The sequence below is a fragment of the Acomys minous genome, assembly GCF_964271855.1.
Source record: "Acomys minous genome assembly, chromosome: 4".
Taxonomy (NCBI): Eukaryota; Metazoa; Chordata; class Mammalia; order Rodentia; family Muridae; genus Acomys; species Acomys minous.
In genome coordinates, this window is record NC_140486.1 from 61,850,592 (window position 1) to 61,877,905 (window position 27,314).

Genomic DNA, 27,314 nt, shown 5'->3' on the forward strand with positions numbered 1-27,314 from the left:
AAAATGCAATCTAGTGATAAGGTTGGTATCATTGGTAACACGTATTAGAGAAAGCTTTAAAAATATAGACTTTTTCAGACTCGTTCTCTTATGAATATTGTAATTGAGGCTTGAAGAGGTTTTTGAAGAATGTTTTATTTTTTGTATTGTTACAAATTTGGTTTCGAGTTTGCCATTTGTCTTTTAAAAATTTTACAAATACTTTATTCTTATTTATATGTTAATCTAAATAGAAAAATACATCAAGGTGAAAAGTGTAGAAACTAAAGAATATAGAAGAAAATCAATCACATCATTAAAAGAAATAGTAAAATGAGCAAATTTGCAGCATTTAACATATATATATATATATATATATATAATTTTGTATTTTATTTTTAATTTTTTAAAATTTTTTAAATTTATTTTTTATTTTTTTCTCCTTTATTAATTTATTCTTGTTACATCTTAATGGTTATCCCATCCCTTGTATCCTCCCATTCTTCCCTCCTTCCCAGAATTCCCCTCCCCTATGACTGTTCCTGAGGGGGATTACCTCCCCCTGTATATGTTCATAGGGTATCAAGTCTCTTCTTGGTAACCTGCTGTCCTTCCTCTGAGTGCCACCAGGTCTCCCCCTCCAGGGGACATGGTCAAAGGTGAGGCACCAGAGTATGTGAGAAAGTAATATCCCACGAATCTCAAGTCTAGAAGATATAATTTTGTATTTTAAAATGCACATATTTGCCTAATGTGAATGTCATATTTATAGCATCTACTGAACTAAACATATGAAATATATTCTATGATGTTAAGCTTTCATTTATAGCATAGTTCTGCATGGCTGCACAGAAGTTCATAGTAAATCAATCTGTGTCAGATGTTTCTCTGTCTCTTCTTCCCACTCATTCATTGATGTTACAATATCATAATGGAAATAAAGAGGCCAATTCTAGAGAACAAAATTCTCCAAACTTAATCTAAAATAGTAGAGCATGCATAGGTCAATATACTTTGGCATTTGAACCATAATGCTTCCCCAACTGTTAACATAGCTGGGTATAACACATCCCATTATCATAGACTATTATTCATTGTACATCCATGATTTATTTTCAAATATCAGTTCATTGTGTACGAATGAGTTGATTTCTGGGTTCTCCAATCTATTCTCTTAGATCTTTATAACTTTATAACTTCTGTAAGTATTTTTTAACTCTTTGAAAATTTGCCACATAGCCTGGATATCTTTCTGGTTTTTAAATTTCATTTCATTTTTACATTTAAGTGTTCAAAAATACTTAATTTTACATGGGCAAGTCATCCTTCTCTTTGTGAATGTTGTTGCCGTACACTACTGAGACATGAGCATTCTAGAATAAAATCTGAATGCATTTTCTTTACAGTTGTCTCAGCTCAATTCTAACATTTAAATCATTTTCCATATTAAATATAACTATGCTAAAATTTGAGAGGTTATCTAGGCTTCACTGCTTTCTCTCTATGTTTGCTATTCCTGTACATAAATTCTTGTACCTAAAACATATCTGTACTTCACTGGCTTCTAGTTTTGGAATTTGTTTTTACTGTTCTTACAGATAACCTGGGCTTCCCCTGAACCCAATATTCATATTACGAGCTTTGTACTCACTTGTACCTCCAGTTCCAGGTTTTCTGACACACTCTTCTGGTCTCTGTGGGAACCCTCGCATGTTTGGCATACACATAAATAAAAATAAATCTTGAACAAAAATGATAGCATTGTCAGTCTGGGCAGTTGTTCAGTGGTAAAAACCCTAACTTCTCCTTCAGAGGAAGTGAGATCAATTTCATTGCCTACACAATGGCTTATACTCATCTGTACTCCCAATTCCAGGAGATTTAACACACACTTCTTGCATCCACAGATACCAGACATGCATATCATACAAAGTCATATATGCAGGACTGTCACCCTTATATAAAGTAATAATAATTTTAGTCTAAATAATATTGAAATCACAGATATTTTAAATTTAAATAAAATCTAAATATCATTTCTAACATGTGTATTTTTTTTCTGTTTTACATCATGAAAATGAAACCTTTGGCAACTGGCTATATGTCAAATTCTTTCAGTGGTAAATCTTTCATTTTACAAACATACAATGGCCAAATAGGGCAGTGACTCAAATAATATTAAAATTTTATATTACCCATTTAGTTACTATATCTATAAGGTATGAAGTGATATTCCAGTACTATAGAAAATATAGAATAACCAAATCTCTTCTTAGAGAAATGTGTGGTTTTCAAAATATCTCTTTGTAATGTGGCTCAGTGATTAAAACAAAAGAAAGATATAAACATAAAGTTTACAATCCTGACACTGTAAATTGCATTATGTACATTCACATCATTATACCAAAAATCCCCAGAAACTTGCCATTTTGTGGAACTGAAAGTTTATTTCTGTAAGAACTCTCGATTGTCCTCTTGCCCCGGCACCTAGGACCAAGCTTTCTATGTCTATGAATCCGTTCCCTTTGGATTCTTCATGTAAGTGGAACCATCACACCATGAGCTGTTTGGGTTGATTTGACTTACAGCCCACTTAGACAGACATCTTATGAATGTGCGGGTTTGAACATGTCTTTTAGTCCTTGATTTTAATTCTTCTGCAGTACATACCTTGGAATAGCATTTGTGAATTCTATAATTAACTGTTGGAGGATCTTCTGCCTTGTTTCCCGTTGCTGCTGTACTGTTTTACCTTCTCCCCATGGTTCCTAGGCTTCTGGCTTCTCTGTACACTTCCAACATTCACCCTTGCTTATCTTTGCTGTTTTCATAAGAGCTTTGCTAGAATGTTTGAGGTGAAATCTCATTGTGACCTCACAGTTATCCTTTAGTATCTTCGCTCGCCCTCTGTATACTATCTTTGAACAATGTTTATTCAAGTCAATATTTTTAAATCAAGCTAATTATTTTTTTCTCCTGAGGAGTTAAGGGAGTCATTTCTATATTTGTGCTGTGTTTTCCAAACTCAGAACATGCTTAAGTGGTTTTACATTTTCTGCTCAATTTCTTTTAGCTTAGTGTTTATAGTATTCAGTACATTAGTCGTAGATGACTAATAACACTTAGCAGAAGAAAACATTCATATTTATTAATCCAAGAGGAGGATAGAGAATCAAGCCTGAGATCCTCAGTCAGGGCAATGCTTCAATTTGCATTGCCAGAAACCCCTAACGACTGTGTACTGATGAAGGCCCAAGGTCCCCCAATGTGACTCATATGTCTAAAACTAGACATGTTTCATAATGATATAAAAGGAAACCCTAATTCATAAACAGAAACTATTGCCTTATAATAAGTAATAAATGTACGTTGTTATTGTCTGTTAAAATATGACCTGCTTTTATTCTTATGTAAATAAGATAAAGTGTCAGACTGCTGTACCCATGAAGAAAAGATGCTTCATGCTTTTGGGTATGCATTTTAATCATGACAGTGCAGGGACGTTTTCCAGAGAATTTCTCAACACTGAGTAATCAAGGTGTTACATCTCAAAGATGTTCACCTTCCCAGCTTTTAATGTGAGCATGTGTTGCTCTTTCTGGGTCTACAACATGTAGGAAATGTAGAGAAGAGGCACAGAGAGCACAGAGATTAAAATGTTTACAGCCATGGTTTAGTATAGAACAATGTATGTAAAATAAAAGATTGACTTTTTTTTTTTAACTATTGGGCAGATTCCTGCTATTGTAAAAGGAAAAATCCAGCTAAGAAAAGGAAATTATAGCATCCTGATTTTAGAGATTTCATAGCGTACATCATACCAACAAAACAACAGCAAGGCAAAGACAGTTCCCCAGAAGCCAAGGAAGGGAAGTCAGCGCATGTGGTTACCATACCCACTTCAAGGGCATGCGCTTTATGACCAAATGTCCTCCCACGAGGCTCAATTCCTTAAAGACTCCATGACCTTGAAGCAGTGCCAAGCACTCAGACAAAGCAAGTGTTTAAGACCTGCTCTTGGGGAAACATATATCTCCATGTCACCTTTTCTTTTTTTCATTTTTTTTTTAATCCTTCAAAGACAATTTTATCTTAATGTTTGTGTTTGTAGGACATAATACAGAACTGTTCTGAAAGCAGCTCGGACATCTAGCTACTAACTTTGTTCACCTCACTTTATATTAGAATACTAACTACATCTAAAGAGTCTCCCTATCTGATGCCTGGCAATTCCAGTTCAAATGGCAAACATAATTGCCACTGGTTCAGTGTCATGACTTTTTGAGGCACTAATAATTCCAGCAAGAAAACATGCACGAAGATTTACTTAAAATTCTGTATAAAATACAAATATAGTGCTCTCCATGATGGCAGCGAGCAGTGTGGCCCATGTTTAGAAACTCCAGGAAACGAGTCAGAGAATTGCACTGAATTCTTAATCAGGAACGCCAAGCTCCCCACCCCACTACAGTGGAAGTACTCCACAGTTCAAGAGGAACAAAATACAGAAAACCTGTGCACCTCTGAACATGGGAGGAGCATGGACCCCCTAGAGAGTAGACCATCACGGCAGCGGCAGCAGCTGAGGTTGGCAGCTGGGAATGGCTGACAGGTAACCCATTGGGAGAGGTGATTAGCATGGTGACTGCTGCGATTTTTTGCTGGAGAGAGGACTCAGTGCAAGAGTTAGGCCCCAAGACCCAAACTGAACACAGCATGGGGTTGGACTCTGAGATCCTGACTGAGCTCAGTGTGTGGTTTGGTCAGAGAGACCCTGACTGAACTAAGCTCACATGGTTTGGGCCCAAGACCCTGGATGGACTCAGTTGTAACTGGACTAAGCACGTGGGTTGGTCACTGAAACCCATTTGGGTCCAGAGATGTGAACTGGACTCAGTGTGCTTTCAGTTTGTGCCCCATGGTGCTAACTGGACCCTGCGAGCAGTCTGGGCCCCAAAATGCTACCAGAAACCACAGACCAGTGGAGCATCAGAGTTCCAGGATAGGGAAATCTCTGGAGACAGGGAGTAGAGCAGCCATTAGACCCCCTCCACCCAAGCTGTGCCAGTCCCTGGAGAGCCCTGGTGCCACAAGTGGGGCCCAGAAGGCTGTGGGTGCTTTGGCTTGACTCAGTGTGTATTCTGGGACCCAGGGTGATTCCGGGACTCACAGTACAGGGTAACTGGATCACTGGCTGTGAGAGACCCACACTATGGGGCTGGCCTCCTGCTATCCAGACCAGTGAAGCATCAGAACTTCCAGCCTAGGGAAATCATGAGGAAACAGGTGAATCTATCCTCAGACTCTCTTCGCCCAACAACAGAAGCTACCTCCCAAAACCAGAGATGGTAAGATGACTAAAGACCAGCGTAAAATCATACACAAAAAACCCAAAACAATATGGCATCTCCAGATCCCAGCTATCCCAAAGAAAGCAACCCAGAGAACTCAAACACAACTGAAATACAAGAAAGTGACCTCAAATCCTTAGTAATGAGGATGATAATGGAGGATACAAATAAAATTCATAATCAATGCAGAAAGATGCAGCCAAACAGGTGGAAGACATAAAAGAGGCCTATAGAGAGGCACTGGAAAAATTCAGGAAATTTGAATCAACCAGATGAAGGAAATAAATAAACTGTGGAAGCTCTGAAGGCCCATAAAGAGACAATGGAAGAATTTCAGGAATATACAAGCAATCAGATGAAAGAAATCAATAAAACAGTTCAAGATCTGAAGATGAAAAAGGATACAATGATACACAGACAGTAGAAAAACGGGAGCTTGAGAGCTCAGAGAGGAAGGTGAGCAACACAGAGGCAAGCTTTTCTAACAGAATCCAAGAGATGGAGGAATGAATCTCACGTCTAAATCTTAAAGCCATCATTAAAGAAAATGCCAAGTCTGGAAAATTCTTGACACAAAACATCCAAGAAATCAAGGACACCATGAAAAGAAGAAATCTGAGGATAATAAGCATTGAGGAAAGAGAAGACACCAGACTCCAAGGCCAAGAAAATATTTTCAACAAAATCATAGAAGAAAACTTCCCCAATTTAAAGAAGGAGATGCTTATAAACACACAAGAGGCATACAGAACAGCAAATAGAATAAACCAGAAAAGAAAAACTCCCCATCACATAATAAAAACACAAAATATACAGACCAAAGAAAAATATTAAAAACTGCATGGAAAAAGGGCCAAGTAACATTTAATGGCAAACCTAGCAGAATCACACCTGACTTCTCAGAAGAAACCATAAAAGTCAGAAAAGCTTGGACAGAGGTCCTGCAAACCCTAAGAGACAATAGATGCCAGACCAGACTACTATACTCAGAGAAACTATCAATAACCATTGACGGAGAAAACAAAATATTGTATAACAAAAACAAATTCAAAGAGTACTTACTCACAAATCCTGCTTTACAGAAGTTACTGCAAGGAAAACTTCGCCCCAAAGGGACAAGCTACAACCAAAACTACATGGGAAAAAGATAACTAAATTATCGCAAAACCACAACCACACAAATTCTCTACTGGAACCAACATCAAAATTAAGGGTATTAAAATTCACTGGTCATTAATATCTCTCAACATCAGTTCTCTCAATTCTCCAATAAAAACATAGACTAACAGAATGGATGCATAAACAAGACCCAACAGTCTTCTGCATTCAAGAAACACATCTCAGATATAAGGATATTTGCCCTTTGCCTCAGGGCAAAAGGATGGAAAAAATAAATATTCCAAGCAAATTGTCACAAGAAGTAAGCCAGCATAGCCATTTTCATATCTAACAAAATATACTTTCAACCAAAATTAATCAAAAAGGATGAGGAAGGACACTTCATACTCATCACAGGTAAAGTCAACCAAGATGACATCACAATTCTGAATATCTATGCTCCCAATACAATGGCATATACATTTGTAAAAGATCTATTAATAAAGCTTAAACCACACATTGATCCCCACACAATAATAGTGGTAGACTTCAACACTCCACTCTCACTGAAGGATAGGTCACTGAAACAGAAATTAAGCTGAGAAGTAATAACATTAACCAACGTCATGAATCAAATGGATCTAACAGATATCTACAGAATTTTTCACCCAAACAAAAGGGATTATGCCTTCTTCTCTGCACACCATGGAACAGTCTCCAAAATTGATCACATAGTAGGTCACAAAGCAAGCCTTAACAGATACAAGAATATTGAAATAATACCTTGTATCATATCAGATAACTATGGTCTTAGGCTGCACTTCAACAACAACAGAAATAATAAAAATCCCCTACACACTTGGAAACTAAACAACTTTCTACTTAATGACACCTGAGTCAGGGAAGAAATTGAAGACTTTCTGAAATTCAATGAAAGTGAAAGAACAACATACCCAAAATTGTGGGAAACATTGAAAGCCGTGCTAAGAGGAAAATTCATAGCACTAAGTGCCTTTATAAAGACATTTGAAACAACCTACATAAGCAACTTAACCACACAGCTGGAAGGCATAGAAAAAAAAAAGAATCAGAAACACCCAAGAGGAGTAGATATCTGGAAATAATCAAACTCAGGGCTGAAATCAATAAATTAGAAACAAAGAGAACAATCCAAAGAATAAACAAAACCAAGAGTTGGTTCTTTAAGAAAATCAACAAGATAGAGAAACTATTAGCCAAACTAACTAAAAGGCAGAGAGACAGTATCCAAATCAACACAATCAGAAATGAAAAGGGAGACATAACAAGAGACACTTAAGAAATACAAAGAATCATAAGATCCTACTTCGAAGGCATATATGCCACAAAATTTGAAAATCTAAGGGAAATGGATGATTTTCTTGATCAAGTCCAGTTGCTAAAATTTAGTCAAGAGCAGATAAACAAGCTAAATAGTCCCATTTCCCATTGATAGTCTCCCAACCAAACAAAGCCCAGGGTCGGATGGTTTCAGTACAGAATTCTACCAGACCTTCAAGGATGTCCTAATACCAATACTCTTCAAGCTACTCCAAAAGATGGAAATGGATGGAACATTACCAAACCTAAACCTCACAAAGACCCAATATCAGATCAATTTCTCTTATGAGCTTTGATGCAAAAATACTCAATAAAATACTCACAAAATGAATACAAGAACACATCAAAGATATCGTTCACCATGACCAGGTATGCTCATTCCAGGCATGCAAGGATGGCTTAATATATAGAAATCCATCAATATAATCCGGCATATAAACAAACTGAAAGTAAAAATCCATATGATCATCTCCTTAGATGCAGAGAAAACATTTGATAAAATCCAACACCTATTCATGTTTAAAGTTTTGGACATATTAGTGATACAAGGCACATACCTAAATATAATAAAGGCTATATAAGGCAAGCCAATAGTCAAAATCAAATTAAATGGAGAGATACTCAAGGAAATTCCTCTACAATAGGGGACCAGGCAAGGCTGCCCACTTTCTCCACATGTCTTCAATACAGTACTGGAAGTTCTAGCCAGAGCAGTAAGACAACAAAAGAAGATCAAGGGGATCCAAGTGGGAAAGCAGGAAGTCAAATTATTCCTATTTGCAGATGATATAATAGTGTACATAAGTGATCCCCAAAATTCTACTAGAGAACTACTACAGCTGATAAACACATTCAGCAAAATGGTTGGATTCAAAATTAACTCAAAAAAGTCAGTAGCCTTCCTATATACAAATGACAATCATGCAGAGGAAGAAATTAGGATAACTGCACCCTTCAGGTTAGCCACAAGCAATATAAAATATTTAGGAGTTACTCTAACCAAGCAAGTGAAGGACTTTTTGAAAAAAATTCAAAACTCTGAAGAAAGAGATTGAAGATGACATCAGAAGATGAAAAGATCTTCCTTGCTCGTGGATTAAGAAAATTAACATAGTAAAAGTGGCCATCATACCAAAAACAATTTACAGATTCAATGCAATCCCTATCAAAATACCTACACAATTTTTTAAAGACATTTAAAGTTCAATTCTTAACTTCATATGGAAAAACAAAAAACCTAGAATAGCTAAAACAATCTTATACAATAAAAGATCCTCTGGAGGAATCTCCATACCTGGTCTAAAGCTGTACTATAGAGCAACAGTAATTAAAACAGCATGATACTGGCACAGCAATAGGCTAGTTGATCAGTGGAAGCACGAAGACCCAGAAATGAATCCACACACATATGGTCACTTGATTTTTGACAAAGAAGCCAAATCTATTCAATGGAAAAAGGATAGCATCTTCAACAAATGTTGCTGGTCTAACTGGTTGCATATGTGTAAAAAAAATGCAATTAGACTCACATTTATCACCTTGCACAAAACTCAAGTACAAGTGGATTAAAGACCTCAACATAAAACCAGAGACACTAAATTGGTTAGAAGAGAAGTGGGGCAGAGCCTGGAACACATTGGCACAGGAGACAACTTCCTGAACAGAACACCAACAGCCCAGGCCTTAAGGTCAACAATTAATGAATGGGACCTCAATGGAGTAACAGTTCCTTATTTGGACGGGGTGCTGGGTATTTTCAAAGATGTAAAGATGGAAGAGGCATGATATGTAAATGACCTTTGCCTGAAGTAACTCCTGGTCCGTGTGGAAAAGGGTCACTGTGAGAGTTAGTTTTCACTGTCACCTTGACACACCTGGGAAGACAAGACCTTAACTAAAGGGTTACCTCCATCATACCTTGGAGATGTCTATAAGGCTTTTTTGTTGGTTTAGTCATTGACATAGCAGGGCCCACTGAGGACAGTGCTCTCCAAAGGCAGGTGGGCCTTTGATGTATAAGAATGTAAGCTGAGATAGCGCCAGATAGATTTCCAAAGCGGCTGTACTAGTTTGCATTCCCACCAGCAATGAAGGAGTGTTCCTCTCTCCCCACATCCTCGCCAGCATGTGGTGTTGCTTGAATTTTTGATCTTAGCCATTCTGATGGGTGTAAGATGGAATCTCAGAGTTGTTTTGATTTGCATTTCCCTGTTGACTAAGGAGGTGGAGCATTTCTTTAAATGTTTCTCAGCCATTCTATATTCCTCTGTTGAGAATTCTCTGTTTAATTCTGAGCCCCATTTCTCAATTGGGTTCTTTGCTTTGGTGGTGTTTAATTTCTTGAGTTCTTTATATATTTTTTATATTAGACCTTTGATGGATGTAGGGTTGGTGAAGATCTTTTCCCAGTCTGTAGGCTGTCCCATGAAAATCTTCACTTACTAGGAAAGTGGGACAGAGGGGAAGACATACCATTGGGAGTCTAGGTGAGAGAAGCATGGGAGAATGGGGAAATAGAAGGATCCAGAGGGTCCTAGAAACCTACAAGAAGAACATTATGATTGTCAGATCTGGGCCCAGGGGTCCTGATCAAACTATGGCACCAGCCAAGGACAATATGTGCAGTAAACTTCAAGCCCTTACCCAGATCTAGCCAATGAACAGGACATTCTCAACAGTTGAGTGGAGAGTGGGATTTGACTTTTACATGAACTCTGGTGCCTGATATTTGACTATGTCCCCTGGAAGTGGAGGCCTGGTGGCACTCAGAGGAAGGATAGCAGGCTACCAAGAAGAGACTTGATACCCTATGTACATATACAGAGGGAGGAGGTCCCCCTCAGTTACAGTAATAAGGGAGGGGAGTAAGGGGAAATTGGGAAGGAGGGAAGAATGGGAGGATACAAGGGACTGGATAGCAATTGATATGTATTATGAATAAATTAATAAAATATATTTTTTAAAAATGAATGTAGGCTAAGCAAGCCAGTAGGTGGTGTCCTCTGTGGTCTGCATTTCATTTCTGCCTCTAGATTCCTGCCGTAAGCCTCTCAGCTTGGCTTTCCTTGATGATGGACTTTAGCTTGAAGACCAAATAAATCTTTTCTTTTCAAGCTGCTTTGGATCATGGTGTTTTTCATACCAACAGAAAGCCATCTAGAGCAGTCACATTGTTGATTTGCATAATGATCAATGCTTTGACAGAGTTATGCATCGCATATCAGGATCTGTGGATGTCAAGCAATTCTCATATTCTTCCTTACATACACATTTCTCACTATTTACATTGGTTGTATATCTCAGAAAATACAGATATCACCATGTCTCATCGTAAGTATGAGGAGAGCATTGTTGTCCCACTTGTTCTGGGCTTCCACTATAGTGGGAACAAAGAGAACAAACTCCAACACAGTGGGAATGTTTCAAAGTCCAGACGTAGTGATATTATGACAGCAGAAAATCTTGCTGAAGACAAGTGAAAATGTGTGCACAGAAAGTCTCAGCTGAGTGGAGCTAATCACTTTGGCAAAGGCAACAGACTGTAGCTAAGGCCAAGATCTTTCCTTACTCATTGAAATCAACATTTTTATTTTGAGAAAACATGGTATTTCTCTTGTCTTGAATTTTGTAGTTCTTACTATGTTTTGATTTGTTAATACCTTCATTTAGACCTTCTATATTTATCTCTGGAGTAGTAACACAGTTATTGAAAGTAAAGTTTCCAAGCCATGATGATTTTTTTAAAAAATCCATATTTTTGGCAAAGCAAATTTATGAAGTAAATGACTGTCATATTTTGAGTTAGTTGGGGGCCTCTAATGATTGTTTACTGCATCATTCCATGAAGTCAGTCCAGTTGTATATTGTACAGAATGAAATAGTTCTGTAGAAGAAAGGCAAGTACTGGCAGATTTGGGTACCAATACGAGGAGAGAACATCTTAGGTGCTGTGAAGAGAGGAAGAGAGAGGAAATCTTGTCTCTCTTGGTCTGGTCTGAAGGAAAATGAGAATTGAGGTATTCAATAGGTTTTGCTGGAGTTTCAACATTGAAGCCAACTAAATATGAGATCTCTGAATACACTGAATGTAATCTGAATTGCCACAATTGATAGACCCTTCACAAGGAGAGGCAAGAATTTCCATTCCAGAAATAGAATTCTGAGCTCTCAGAGATTCAGTTTGATGCCATCAGGCTACACAGTTCATCAAACTTTAATGCTCCTGTGTGTTTTCAGATCTGGAGGGTTGGGCTTTCTTTATCTCCAATGCCTAGTGCTGTGCTTCCTTCTCAGTTCCAAGCTGAATTAGCTGAATTGTTTGGTTCAGGAAAATGCATTATAACATTTTTCAAATCACGCACAGTACCTCCTAAAGTATATTATGCTTAATATATTTAAAGAGAAACCTTTCAAACTTATTGAATGTATCTTTTATTCTATTAGGTAACTTCATCTTGCTAATAATTCAAACTGCAAAAATGCCCACTTTTAATTTTTTTCTATTTTTAAAACGTAATGCCTCCATTAAAGTGAGTGGTTTTGCATCAGTTTGTCTCTGCTAATGGTACAGTTATACTTTAGTCTAATCTTTGCACTACCTCATCGTAGGTCATCATTGTCGAGAAACTAAAGGAACACTGACTTAAAAGACTCCCTATTGTAGAGGTCATTCAGATGAATTTTTCCTTGCTAACAGATTTGAGAGTTGTCTCTCTCTCTCTCTCTTTTTTTTTTAATGCTATCATCTGTTCAAAAGGGCTGTTCCGTGTGTGTGTTCAAATGATCGTGTTTGAAATCCGTACTATTAGAGCTGGCCTTACACTATTGGTTTCTGGAGCACTCTAGACTAAAATTCAAATTTAAATGAGATATAAAAGGGGTTTTGAGTGAGTAGAGTATGTGTGATGTCACATGGTGGAAGCGTTTAAAGCAGTGGTTCTTATTGTTGCTAATTCTGAGACCCTTTAATACGGTTCTTAGTGTTATGATTTACCCCAAACAGAAACTTATTTTATTGCTATTTTATAATGCAACTTTGTTACTCTCATAAATCAATTATAATATAAATATCTGATATGCAGGATATCTGATATGTAACCACCGTGTAGAGGTCGGTTAACCCCCAGAGGAGTTGTCACCCACAGGTAGAAAATCACTGGTCTAGGGCTTAATTTGAGGCACAGTTGAACTTGATGCATGAGTCTTATAAAGATTCCTTCTGAGCCATGCTGCTCTACCAGCTTTGCTTACAGCCAGTCTCAGTTAAGTCCTCTTTTTATAAAGACTAAGTTGAAGATACATGCCTTTGACAGGGAGATTTGGACCTGAAGTGTTGGTAGTTCCATCTCTTGGAATAGAAGCTCTTTCTAAAGCGCAAATTTATTGAGATAAGAAAGAAATAATCTCTACCATAGGGCCTACAATACTTTCAGATACCAAGATATGTGTTTGTGAAGTTGCTTCCATAACTGCTTTTACATATGCCACTTTCTCTGCTTTTGTGACTTATTCTGATTCTAGAACCAAGCATTATCTCCTCTCCCCAACTCCCATGATCCCTGGCTCTGAAATATCTTTGGTTAGTTCTGCCCTACCTGGGAGACCCTTAATGCCTTGGACTTGATTACTTTTCTATTACTTTTGACAATTTGCAGAGCTATAAGTGAACCATTAATAACCTGCATAATGCTTTGTGTTAGAGTTCTCAAAACAAATAAAACTAATAAGATTAGGAAAACAGGAAGGGAAGAGATGAACAGATAGATAGATAGATAGATAGATAGATAGATAGATAGATAGATAAGATAGATAGGTAGGTAGATAGATAGATAGATAGATAGATAGATAGATAGATAGATGATAGATAGATAGATACATAGATAGATGATAGATAGATAGATAGATACATAGATAGATAGATACATAGATAGATAGATAGATAGATGAATGGGTGGATAGAGGTGAGAGAGGATATAGGAATAGACAGATAGATGAATCAGTGAATTAAGAGAAACTAGAGGTTCCATATTCCTTCATCTGAAAGCCAAAAGCTAGGAAACTCATTAGTAATGTTAGGCATGAGTTTAAAGATAGGTTAAAGCCTATGGCATTAGCCTCACATTGCCTGCACTCAAGGTGACAGACACAGTGGGTAAGATTTTTCTTGCTTCTCTCCCTGTTTGTCCATTGTGTCTCCTAAAGCACCTGATGATGCTTACCTACTCTGGGTGAGGAAAACTTCCTTTCAGAGTCCATCAATTCATATACTCTACATAAACCCCTCAGCAGACATACCTGTGCATCGTGTTTATCAAGTATTCAACCACTTTATTACACACTTGACGCATGAAATTAACCTTCAGATATATGGGATTTATGTGGTATTCCTATTATCATCCTTATTTCTTCAGCCACTTTTTTGTGTGATTTGAGTTTAAAATTTTTTTGTCTTTATTATATGTGTTTGTGTGTGTGTGTGTGTGTGTGTGTGTGTGTGTGTGTGTGTGTATACACACACATAGAAACACATTATATATATATATATATATATATATATATATATATATATATAATACACATGTGTGTTTGTGTGTGAATGTATGTGAATGTGTATTTGTGTATGTGGATGCATTTATGTGTCACCATGTGCATATGAATGTCAGAAGACAACTTGAAGGGGCTTGCTCTAGTTTTTCAACACATAGGTCCTGAGATTCAAACTCAGGTTACCAGGACTGGCAGCAGGTACCATCATGTGCCAAACCATTTTTCCAGGCCAAATTAAATCATTTATGATAGCCATGTATAAATGTGTTAATGATGCTTCACCTGTGCCATTCAGTAATGCAGACACTAGAGCAGTGTGTGAAGTTCCAGGCATCACGTGACTATAGAACCTTAAATACCTCCAACCCACAGAGAGCATATATTACACATACTGTGTCTCAGACATCCTGAGAGTATGTTCACTCTAATATCTTAAACCAAATTTATAATCAGATATTAAAGGTGGACTGGGTTTCCTGTCATTTCCAAGAGGTGTTTTCCATAGAAGTTGGCATTGAGAAACACCATGCCTCATGGGTTATCTCCCATCTACACTGTAGAAGTAAGTGGCCATTTCATGGTCACAGGAGAAAAAAAGCCTAGAGTTAAGGTAATTCACAGACATACTGCTTGGATTCAAATCTTGATTTCATTTGATATTTATAAACACTGAGAAAGTTCACACACACACATGCACATACACACACACACACACACATACACACACACACCATTAGCTTATTGTAAGGCTTAGAATGATGCCTAAGACAAAAGCAATGCTCATTATTGTTAAACGGATGCTTGACAAAGGTTTATTGAGGGAAGAAATTATTCACATAGGTATTAGAGCAATTGAAACAAAAATTGTTTTTTTCTATTGCCCTCATGTTATCTTAAAATTTTTTTTATTAATTGTGTGTTCTCTTTAATGTATTTTTACTCTTATAATGTGTTTCACTCCAAAAAAAAATAACATTCAGAAGTTGAAAAATAGACATGTTACAATTTCCTTCAGTACCAGTATCTTAGGAATAAAAACAAAGTTGTTTTTGAGTGATGATGGTGGCACCTCTTTTCTCTATTCAATTGAAACAGAAGTGGATACAGCATAATAAATTATTCAATAACTTAAATGCATGCTCTATGTGGAAGTTGTACAGCAGGTAATAATGCTGCTCACGGAGGGTCTAAATCACAGGCCACTATTGTAGAAGGGAATAGAAATAATATGATGTTTCTCTAGGCAAAGAGGGTTTCTGAATGAATTCAGAATTTTTTCTTATTTTGTTTCAGTATTAATGTGTATGATACAAAAATTAAAGTATTTTCAAAGAGAGGAGAAGGAGGGGAGAGAATATCTATTTGGGTGAAAACCTACTCTCTTTGCTTCAGGCAGAGCCGCGTTTAACCAAGCACATACCATTATCTTTATGAGACACTTTTGTTGAGCTTTTTGGAAGCCGTTTCTTTGTCTGAAGAGCTGGGATGATGGAGCCTCATTGGATCATAGTCATAAACACAAAGACAATCATTAGACAAATCGTAAACTAATTTTTCTCTTTGTTGTTTACTTAATATTTTTACTATTTGTTTTACGATGTCTCTGAAAATAATAAAAACAACTGCAGAACGGTCATCTTTAAATTCTCTTAGTAACTGCCTTGGTTCCCAAATGCCTTTAGTAACTGCTGGTGTGAGTAGGCCCATATAATATAATCTGTTTTTGAGCTATTCAGTGTCCAGTTAGGCTCTTTATCACCACATACACGTAGACTTCTGTTGGAATCAGTTCTCCCAAACTAACTCTCAAATTAGTCAGCAGATACTAAGAGAAAATATGTGATTATGTATAAAAATTAAGTATCTTCAGGTTGAAAATGCTCCAAATCAGTTTACTTGATGTACAATGGTCCCATTTGCCTATGGAAACATATGCACTCTAACCAACAAATAGTCCTCTACAAAGATCATCCATTGTTAATATATGAGAATGAATTTTAAATATTTAATTATTCAGATTTTAAATTATTTATGTTAATCATGTGGCTTTAAATTTAGCCTGCCCTTAATGCATGCTAAGGTACCAATAAATGTACCAGTAAGGAATTCACGCATTTTTGCTATATGCAAATCAGATGCTATTTTAAGCTGGTTTCATAGATAACTCACAAAACTGTTTTAAAGCATAATATTATTAATACACCCGTACCCAGTAATATTTTTTATAATCTTTACTGGGCACATTAATTAAATATCCTTATTCTTCAGCTTCCAGCATGTTCAAAGAAAATTAATATGGCCAGACTGGCTATGCACTGAAGTCATATCTACTTCCAACAGTATGACTCAATACTTCCATTGTCAATTAATCACAGACTGCTCCATTTATTAATATAAATATTAAGTAGAAACAGTAATTACTCTTGAAGTGCGAAGTTCAATAAAAGTTTTCTGCAGAGATGAAACTGTTCGGTACAGCTATAGACACTCTTGAAATGTTATTGGTGTGATGGAGGAAATAAATTCTTAAATCTATTTGAATTAACCTTGATTAAAAATTTACAGTGCCACAGATCTAGAATTACCAAGCAATACACATGATTTTTTTTTTGACAAAAGAACAAGTTGGAATGAAAACGAAATCATAAAAATGATGGTTTGGGCAGAGGACTAAAAAGAGGCGATATCTCCCTTTCTTTTCAGTCTCCAGCACACAGCTACTCCAGCTATGACTCTGGCAAAAATGAGAGTGTTGACCGAGGTGCTGAGGACCTGTCAGTCAACAGGGGAGATGAAGATGAAGATGAGCATGATGACCATGAGGATTCTGAGAAGGTGAACGAGACAGATGGTGTGGAGGCCGAGAGGCTGAAAGCTTTCAATGTGAGTCCCCCGTGTGGTGTGGCTATGTTCTGACCGCTTCACGTCCATGCTGTTGCTTGTTGCTCAATGCGAATATTTTAGAACCATGTTTGCTTAATTTTCAGAAGGATTTTAAAAGTACATGAAACACTCTTTGCCAAGCAGACACCAGAATTGCTGTGTTTTGTTTAGAGTTTTAAAGCCAAGTGGGTGCTGAGAACTGGAGTTGTGTTGTGTGAGTATGCATGTCTGCCTAGGTTGAAGGGGGCTCAGCTTAGTCCTCTGATGGTGATGCCTGTCTGTCATCAGTTATTTCCTTTGCTTTCTTAGTTGTGCATGACAAAAAAAAAGTCAACTGTTTGTTCTCAGAGATGAGTCCACTGTGCAGTGTGGCAATGTCTCAGTCCCATTTATCATTAAAAGCAAATGTAATGAGTGCTCAGCTGCCTGGTTCTACTGTTATTTTCTGATTTTTTTTCATTCTTTTCTGTCTGTTGGTCTGTCTGATTTCCCCTCTCTCTTCCTATAAATTTTTTTTTCTCTCTCTACTTCTATCTCTCTCTCTCTCTATATATATATACCTAATTCAACCATTTAGAAAAATCTTTAAAAGAGTGTTTGTTTAAATTTTCTGGCTTTCCATTTGCAAAATTCTCCAGTGCATAAACCAGAAAAAAAAATTATTTTTCCTCTCGGTTATCAAGACAGGAAGCTAGGAACAGAAGAGAGCAGTCCTCCAAACCCTTCTCCTCTGTCTCCCTCTTGCCAACAGATGTTTGTCAGGCTGTTTGTAGATGAAAACTTGGACCGAATGGTCCCAATCTCTAAGCAGCCCAAAGAAAAGATCCAGGCTATCATTGACTCATGCAGGCGACAATTCCCTGAGTATCAAGAGCGTGCCCGAAAACGTATCCGTACTTACCTCAAGTCCTGCAGGCGGATGAAAAGAAGTGGTTTTGAGATGGTGAGTTATAAACCGAACACAGCCCTAGACTCCATCCAAACCCCACGTGTAAACCATGGCACTATTTTGTTTCCATCTTAGTGTCTTTATGTTTATTTTTTCCATAATGTCAGGTCAAAGGGGTTTCCATTTGCTCGTGTTTATTCCCCCTTTCTTTTTCATTTTCCCCAAGCATTTATTCCCTTTGTTTATAGGATAAGGACTCTCTTGGGAGACCAGTGCTCACAGAACCATGTAATAACATTTCATAGACAATAAGGATAATACGAGAAAAAAATAATCAGGGAGAAGCCAGTTGTCACATGTCATCTGTGTTTGTTTCCTTTCTGTCCCTACTCAAGGTGCATGTGAGGTTCATGAGTCCTGAAGGTGTAGTTGTTGCTTTTGGCATGTGAGAATGGCTATCTTTTGAATGTAAGGAAATGGGTTCATCTGCTGTCTAACACATAACAAGCCTTGAAACCTAAGATGGGCAATGAAAATCATTAGGTGGAATCTAAGGCCCGGTTGCCCTAGGTATATTAACCCTATGTGGTTGATGATGCGGTACACCTCCCTGTCCTGTTGCACTTTGTAGGGGATGAGTTTGCCTGACAGTGATTATTTGGGGGTAGAAACTGAAAATCAAAATATTATGAACTTCTACTGTTCTTTTATCTACATAAATCCAACAAACATTGACAATGTATGCTTTATGATTTTTCACACTTCTGACTATACGTTTGTGTGCTTCCAAAATGCTAGCTGATTTGTTTCTTTCAGCAGCTATTGAAGCTCCAACCTAGGGCTCTGCGTAGGGTGAGCTACTAGACACGCGCATGCTCTACCAGTGTGCTACACCTCCTGCTTTAGGAATATTTAAAATTTTGTTTTCTCTCCTCCTGCCTGAAAAGGCTAAATAGAAGTCTAGATCTCTCATGCTTGAGCTTTGACCTGGTTGTTTCAGGGAGATGGGTCGAAGTTGCTGAAGATAAGAGAGGTTTCAGCATATGGCTTTATGCTTTGAATTTCATGGAGGTAAACTTCTACTAAATGAATGACAGTATAAGAAATCCCATCTCTTTTCAATGTTCATATTGCCTCTATTCTCAATTTTCATATTGCTCTCCAAAGTAGAAGTGTTGTAGAGTTCATGCTGAGAGCCTATTTAGGGGTTCTGCACCCACTACCTTCAGCTATCTGACTTCGGTAAGTTGCCTCTCTTGCCTGTGCTCAGCTTGCCCTCTACAGACCACATCACCCCCATTTACAAGCTCTGTGAGAATTCCCATCTGCTAGCACAGACAGTGCTTCCTGAAAACCCTTGCAAGCCATTTCTGGCACAAAGTAAGCCTCCAAAGGACCTGAAATAAGAAAACATTATCATATATTATGAATTTGTCATGTGCAGAAAAGTTTCTGGCCCTGTTTTCACTCAGCAATTGCTGAGTCTTTCAAATACATATGTGGTTCTTCTGATATCTATGTTTGAATTTAATAAGAAAATGGCAGGACTGAGTGAGCAGATTTAATAACACAGGTAAAGTAGTGTGAGGTAAAACAAGAGACTTGTTTGAAGAACATGAACCAGTTTCCCTCTTATAGACTGTCTAATTATTATGACTCACATAATAGGAAGCAGATAAGGGACAAAACTAACCTTACCTCAAAGCCCTGATTCTGACATCAGATTCTAGACCACTGAAATTTTTATATAAATTTCAGTTTCTGGGCTGGAGAGATGGCTCAACACCTAGAGGCTAGGCTGACAAACAAAATTCCCATTCACAATAATGTATATTTTAGATTATACTAGACATATTTTACTCTTTTAAAAAAAAATAAAGACAGCATCACATATCAATATTATTTTGCTAGTATTTGACACTACTCATCTTTCAATGTGATCTAGAAATTCTATCCTTTAGTATGATTTATCTTATTTTCTCACGGTATGTAGTTTTATAGTAATCACTTTTTGAAGAGAAAGAAGTCATCACTGAACAGAATTTTCCTGAAATCTATCTCAGACACTTCATTATTTAAAAAAAAATCATTGTCACTTTGTTAATTGTATATGTTCACTTTAGCATAGATGTCTATTTGATAGAAATACCTGCTGTGTCTAGAAGAAAAATGTAGATTAATAACAAAGTCAGTACATTTTACCAACTAAACTTAAACATGCTACCAGGAAATAATATTTAACCTTTATTATTTTCCATCTATCCATTTGTTCATTTATTCAATGTATATCCTATAAATAACACTTCAAAGGTAACAGCAAGAAATATTGTACACATCTGGTTTGTTGTTATGGAGGAAAGAGTACAATTTCCTGGACATTATGAATCCTTGCGATGACCCCTCGTCTGACATGAAGTGCTCAAGTGCAAATGGAAGGGTTTGCTGTAACTACATAAAAAATGTAGATGAAAATGGATACTGTAGCTTATGCAATATCCAGTCACTTTTATCTTCTCTGTTACGTCATCCTCCCTCATGTGCAATGCCACCTTAGCAGTGAGAAACATACTTTCAATAGACATGCTTGGATGTTCCTTTCACTTATTATACGGAGTCTCCTTACTATGGTGTTGTCAATAGGATTGTGTTCCTTTTTAAGAGTCATCTCCATGCAATAAAAAGGAAGAGAGGCAAGAAGAAGAGGAAACATGGCTAGTGCAGAGTAATTAAAACTAACTAAATATGCCCTTTAGATTTGTAAATATTATATGACACCAGGGTTTTAAAACTCAAAGGACTAAAACAAAATAGTTTTTTCTGTCCTCATGCTTTCTGAAGGAAGGTACAAAGAAACTCAGTCATTTTCAGAATGAGTATTTTTTAAAATGCCTCTTGTTCCCTAGGATATATTAAGTCAATTAGGAAAACAAGACATTTCAAGTAGATTTGTAAAAGGTAACTGTCTAGGATAGGCTCATTTTGTAGGAGATTATCTATTGATCAGTAAGCTTAGTTCTCCTACTTACTCGGGGACCTCAAGACCAGAAGGCCCCGCAAAGAGAGAGAAACCCAAAACTGCTGAATGAATTATATGCTTCCTATTGATTTTATGAAATTAAAAGTGACATTCTTGCTTTGTGTTTTATCAGAACAATCATAATTGAGGAACTTAATACTCACGTTCCTTTTCTGCTGCTGTCTATATGAAATCTGTTCCAGTTTAACATTCATGTCATTTTATTGTCTACTGGAATTTAATAAGAGTTATGTTCATGACTATAGATGACTAAACAACTATATACTCAAGCAATTGATGAATATGATTAACCCTATCCTAGCAAGCATTATGTGTCCTAATGAGGGACAGAGCTTAATGAGTCCCTTCCCTGCCCATGACGTTTTGTTGATGAACCTAATATTGTATAGATCTCTTGCTGTACCCATTGAGGCTTTGAGTCCAAGAGTCATATCATATCCAGAAGACTTCTTACACAGAACTCTTTCCCATGCTCTGTCCCTTGCATTATCTCAGCCACTCTTCTTCAATGTTCATTGAACCTTGGAGAGAGTGATATTGATGTCCCATTTGGGGCCAACCACTTGATAGTTGCTTATTCTCAATATTTTCACCAACCATGAATCTATGCAGTAGCTGTCATGCAGTGCAGAAGGAAGGGTCACTGGCAAATTTCTGGGTGTAAACATAGATTTTAGGAGACTGACATATATTTAATTGACTTCGTTGAATACATTCAACAAACATTAGAATATATATACATATAGACATACATAGGTAAATTTTATTAGACTTATTCAGTGAATTTTGATTGCTATAGCTGAAAAGAAAATGTGTCATTCTTGGCATATTGTTTCTAACATGTGAATTAGATTCACTGCATGAAGATTATTTTTTACATATTTTTCTCCAAGCCTTTATCACCAAACTCATGGCATCTTAAGCATTAGAAAGAGATTGTTTAATGAAAACTAAATCTAATAATTTTGATCCAGTATACAGTCAGTAGTCTCAGAGGACTGTAAAAACTCATTGAGTTAAGCAGACATTAAATTAAACCTTGGAAAATTATTGCATGTTAAATTGTTATTGGTTGTACTGTGTGGCTTTGACCTCTTTTAAGTTACTTCAGCAACCACTCTTAAGAACAACGGTTGGTTGTTCCAGTAAATAAATGGGTTTCTCTGAAGGGCTGTGACCGTAAATTCAATAATAGCTATAATAGAAACTGATAAACGCAACACAATCTAACTAAGATGAGGTTGGCTCCTATGAGGGTCCTCCTGTTTACTATATAGAACTGTTTCTCTTTTGTTTCCTAGATTTGCACAGAGACCTTTGTCTCCTGCCGGCTCATGTTTATGTGTATTTCTGTAAAACTTGAATGAAAATATTTAGAAGAAATGCAGTTTAAAAAGACTACTAATGTAATGTCCCTCTTCTATCCTCAATTTTGTCATTATATTAATAATAATCCAAGTTAACTTAGATATCTGATTCAATAATCTCAGCTTCTCAAAATATTATACACTTCATTGTGTCTGAGACCACTTTTCCTTGTAAAAGTTTTTCCTTTAATTTTTAATAAACTTTTGCTTAGGGTATTATCTACTGAATTACTAAACATACATTATAAAATGCCTTATTTTAAAAGTCTCCTAATTCATAGCACTAAGTGCCTTTATAAAGAAATTGGGAACATCCCATATAAGCAACTTAATGACACAGCTGGAAGCCCTAGGGAAAAAAAAGAAGCAGAAACACCCAAGAGGAGTAGATGTCTGGAAATAATCAAACTCAGGGCTGAAATCCATAGAGAAACATAGAGAACAATTCACAGAATCAACAAAACCAGGAACTGGTTCTTTGAGAAAATCAACAAGGTAGACAAACCATTAGCGAAACTAACTAAAAGGTAGAGAGACCCTATCCAAATCAATAAAATAAGAAATCAAAAGGGAGACATAACAGCAGACACTGAAGAAATACAAAGAATCATTAAGGTGCCATCTTAAAGGCATATATGTCACAAAACTTGAAAATCCAAGGGAAATGGACAATTTTGTTGATTGATTCCACTTGCCAAAATTGAATCAAGAGCAGATAAACAAATTAAATAGTCCTATTTCTCCTACAGAAATAGAAGCTGTCGTTAATAGTCTCCCAACTAAAAAAAAAAAAAAAAAAAAAAAAAAAAAAAAGGCCAGGGTCAGTGCAGAATTCTACCAGACCTTTAAAGGAGAGCTAATAATATTGGTACTCTTCAAGCTACTCCAAAATATAAATGGATGGAACATTATCAAATTCATTCTATTAAGCCACAGTCACGTTGATACCTAAACTCCATAAAGATCCAACAAAAAAGGAGAATTTCAGACAAATTTCTCTTATGAACATTAATGCAAAAATACTCAGTAAAATACTCACAAACCAAATACAAGAACACATCAAACATATCATTCACCATGACCAGGTAGGCTTCATTCCAGGCATGCAGAGATGTTTTATTGTATGGAAATCCATCAATGTAATCCACCTCATAAACAAACTGACATGAAAAAACCACATGATCATCTCCTTAGAAGCAGAAAAAGCATTTGACAAAATCCAACACCCATTCATGCTTAAAGTTTTGGAGAGATCAGGGATACAAGGTATATACCTCCACATAATAAAGGCTATAAAGAGCAAGCCAACAGCCAACATCAAATTAAATGGTGAGATACTCAAGAAATTCCTCTAAAATTGGGGACCAAGCAAGGCTGCCCACTTTCTCCATATCTCCTCAAAATAGTTCTTGAACTTCTAGCCAGAACAAAAAACAACAAAAGGTGATCAAGGGGATCCAAGTGGGAAAGCAGGAAGTCAAATTATCCCTGTTTGTAGATGATATGATAGTGTACATAAGTGATCCCCAAAAACTCCACCAGAGAACTCATACAGCTGATAAACACATTCAGCAAAATGGCTGGATACAAAGTTAACTCAAAAAAGTCAATAGTCTTCCTATATACAAATGACAATCATGCAGAGGAAGAAATTAGGATAACTGCACCCTTCACGTTAGCCACAAGCAATATATAAAATCTAGGAGTAACTCTAACAAAACAAGTGAAAGACTTGTTTGAAAAAAAACTTCAAACCTCTGAAGTGAGAGATTGAAGACAACTTGAGAAGATGGAGGGATCTCCCTTGTTCATGGATCAGGAGAATTAACATAGTAAAAATGGCCATCTTACCAAAAACAATTTACAGATTCAATGCAATCCCTATCAAAATACCTACACAAATTTTAAAGACATTGAAAGATCAATTCTCAACTTCATATGGAAAAACAAAAACCAAGAATAGCTAAAACAATCCTATACAATAAAAAATCCTCTGGAGGAATCTCCATACCTGGTCTCAAGCTGTACTATAGAGCAACAGTAATTAATACAGCAAGGAACTGGCACAGCAATTGGCTGGTTGATCAATGGAATCAAATCGAAGACCAGGATATGAATATATGCCCATATGGTCACTTGATTTTTGACAAAGAAGGCAAACCCATTCAATGGAAAAAGGATAGCAACTTCAACAAATGGTGCTGGTCTAATTGGATGTCTACGTGTAAAAAAAATGCAATTGGACCTATATTTGTCACCTTGCATAAAACTCAAATCCAAGTGAATCAAAGACCTCAACATAAAACCAGAGACACTAAGTCAGTTAGAAGAAAAAGTGGGGAAGAGCCTGGAACATATTGACACAGGAGACAACTTCCTGAATAGAACACCAACAGCCCAGGCCTTAAAGTCAACAATTAATAAATGAGACTTCATGAGGCTAAGAAGCTTCTGTAAGGCAGAAGACACTGTCAACAGAACAAAGCAACAGCCTACAGACTGGGAAAAGGTATTTAACAATCCTACATCTGACAGAGGTCTCATATCCAAAATATATAAAGAACTCAGAAAATTAAATAGCATAAAACCAATTAACCCATTTAAGAAATGGGGCTCAGAACTAGAGAATTCTCAACAGAGGAATATTGAATGGCTAAGAAACACTTAAAGAAATGTTCAATGTATTTAATAATCAGAAAAATACAAATTAAAATAACTCTGAGATTCCATCTTACACCCATTAGAATGGCTAAGATCAAAACTCAAATGACAGCACATGCTGGCAAGGATGTGGAGAAAGGGGAACATTCCTTCATAGCTGGTGGGAATGAAAACTTGTACAACCACTTTGGAAATCTATCTGGTGCTTTCTCAGAAAACTGGGAACAGGGCTTCCTCAAGACCCAGCTATTCCACTCCTTGGAATATATCCAGAAGATGCTCCCCCACACAACAAAGACAAATGTTCAACCATGTTTATAGCAGCTTTATTCATAATAGCCAGAAACTGGAAACAGCTGAAATGTCCCTCAGTTGAACAATGGATAAGGAAACTGTGGTATATTTATACCATGGAATACTGCTCAGCTATTAAAAACAAGGAATTCCCAAATGTTGTGGACAAATGGATGGAACTAGAAATGATCGTACTGAATGAGTTAACGCAGATCAGAAAGACTTACATGGTATATACTCACTTAAAATTGGACACTAGCCCAAAAAGCATGCCCCATGAAAGTCTTCACTTATCAGAAGATTGGGACAGATGCGAGGACATCCTATTGTAACTCTAGGTAGGAGAAATATGGGAGAATGGGGAAATAGAAAGATCTAGATGGTCCTAGAAATCTACAAGAAGAGCATCATGATGGGTGGACCTGGGCCCAGTGGGTTCTGCTCAAGTTCTACCCCCACCAAGGACAATACAAGCAGTAAACATCGAACCTCTACTCTGATCTAGCCAATGGACAGGACATTCTTCACACTTGTGTGGAGAGTGGGAACTGACTCTGACATGAACTCTGATGCCCCATATTTGATCACTTTCCCTTGGTGGGGAGGCCCAGTGACACTCAGGGAAAGAGTAAGCAGGCTACCAAGATGAGACTTGATAGCCTATGATCATATAGTGGGGGAGGAAGTACCCCTCAGTCATTGACCTAGCGGAGCAGAAAGGGTGAAAGCAGGAGGGAGGGAGGAACAGGAGTATACAAGTGATGGGATAACAATTGAGATGCAATCTGAATAAATTAATTAAAAATAAAATAAAATTTGGAAAAAAGTCTTCTAGAGCGGTGGTTCTCAACCTATGGTTCGAGACTCCTTCAGGGGCTGAACAACATTGTCATAGGGGTCGCCTAAGACCATTAGAAAACACAAGTATTTACACTGTGACTCAGAACACTAACAAAATACAGTTGTGAAGTAGCAACAAAAATAATTTTATGGTTGGAGGTGTCACCACAACATGAGGAACTGAACTGTACTAAACGGTCGCTGCATTAAGACTTGATAGCCTATGACCATATAGCGGGGGAGGACGTCCCCCTTGGTCTTAGACCTAGGGGAGGGGAATAGGGTGAAAGTGGGAGGGACAGAGTAACGGAAGGATACAAGGGATGGGATAACAATTGAGTTGTAATCTGAGTATATTAATTAAACAAAAAGTTCCTATCTAATGCTTCCATATCAGAGAAAATAACACAGGCATAATTATCAAAAAAATAAGAAAAAAGAAGAAGAAGAGGAAGAGGAGGAGGAGGAAGAGTAAGAGGAGGAGGAGGAGGAGGAGGAGGAGGAAGAAGAAGAAGAAGAAGAAGAAGAAGAAGAAGAAGAAGAAGAAGAAGAAGAAGAAGAAGAAGAAGAAGAAAGAAGGTTGAGCACCACTGCCTTAGAAATTAATGTCAGAGGAATCACTTCCGAAGAAACAGTTTATGCCTTAGTCCTCACCACCAGGCCTGTTAGCCCAGCGTCTTTTGTTTTGTGCCTCACTGTCAGAAAGTCTGAGCCAGAATCTCACCAGGGTCTCAAGTGCCCTTGAGTCTGTGTCTCCGTATGTTTCCATAGTAGATATATCGACTTTAGGGACAAAGTGAGACATCAGTGTTCACAAGGTAAGGAAACTGTGACTCTAAAAACACCGGAAAGTAATGTTAAAGAAAAATTGGGTTTTGAGCAGCGGCTTATAGCCCTTTCTGGTGCTTGTCTCATATCACACAAAGTAAAACAAAGACCTTGTTTTCAGGCCCCTGGTTACATACCAAAGGCCTTTACTTTAAACAGAGCTTACAGATATGTGTTGGAAG

The 27,314-nt window shown here is 37.1% G+C and overlaps 1 protein-coding gene across 16 annotated transcripts in view; it reads left to right on the plus strand.

Annotated features, from left to right (window-relative positions):
• NOL4 (nucleolar protein 4) overlaps positions 1–27,314 on the plus strand; it is a 344,671-nt gene that overhangs the window by 238,429 nt on the left and 78,928 nt on the right. For 10 of the 16 annotated variants that reach the window (XM_084778257.1, XM_084778266.1, XM_084778271.1 and 7 more), the window contains 2 exons: positions 17,037–17,216; positions 17,968–18,159. In XM_084778257.1, coding sequence (XP_084634383.1) covers positions 17,037–17,216; positions 17,968–18,159 — 372 coding nt within the window. The remainder of the gene's footprint in view (positions 1–17,036; positions 17,217–17,967; positions 18,160–27,314) is intronic. The other 6 variants (XM_084778267.1, XM_084778264.1, XM_084778269.1 and 3 more) reach the window with 3 other exon arrangements.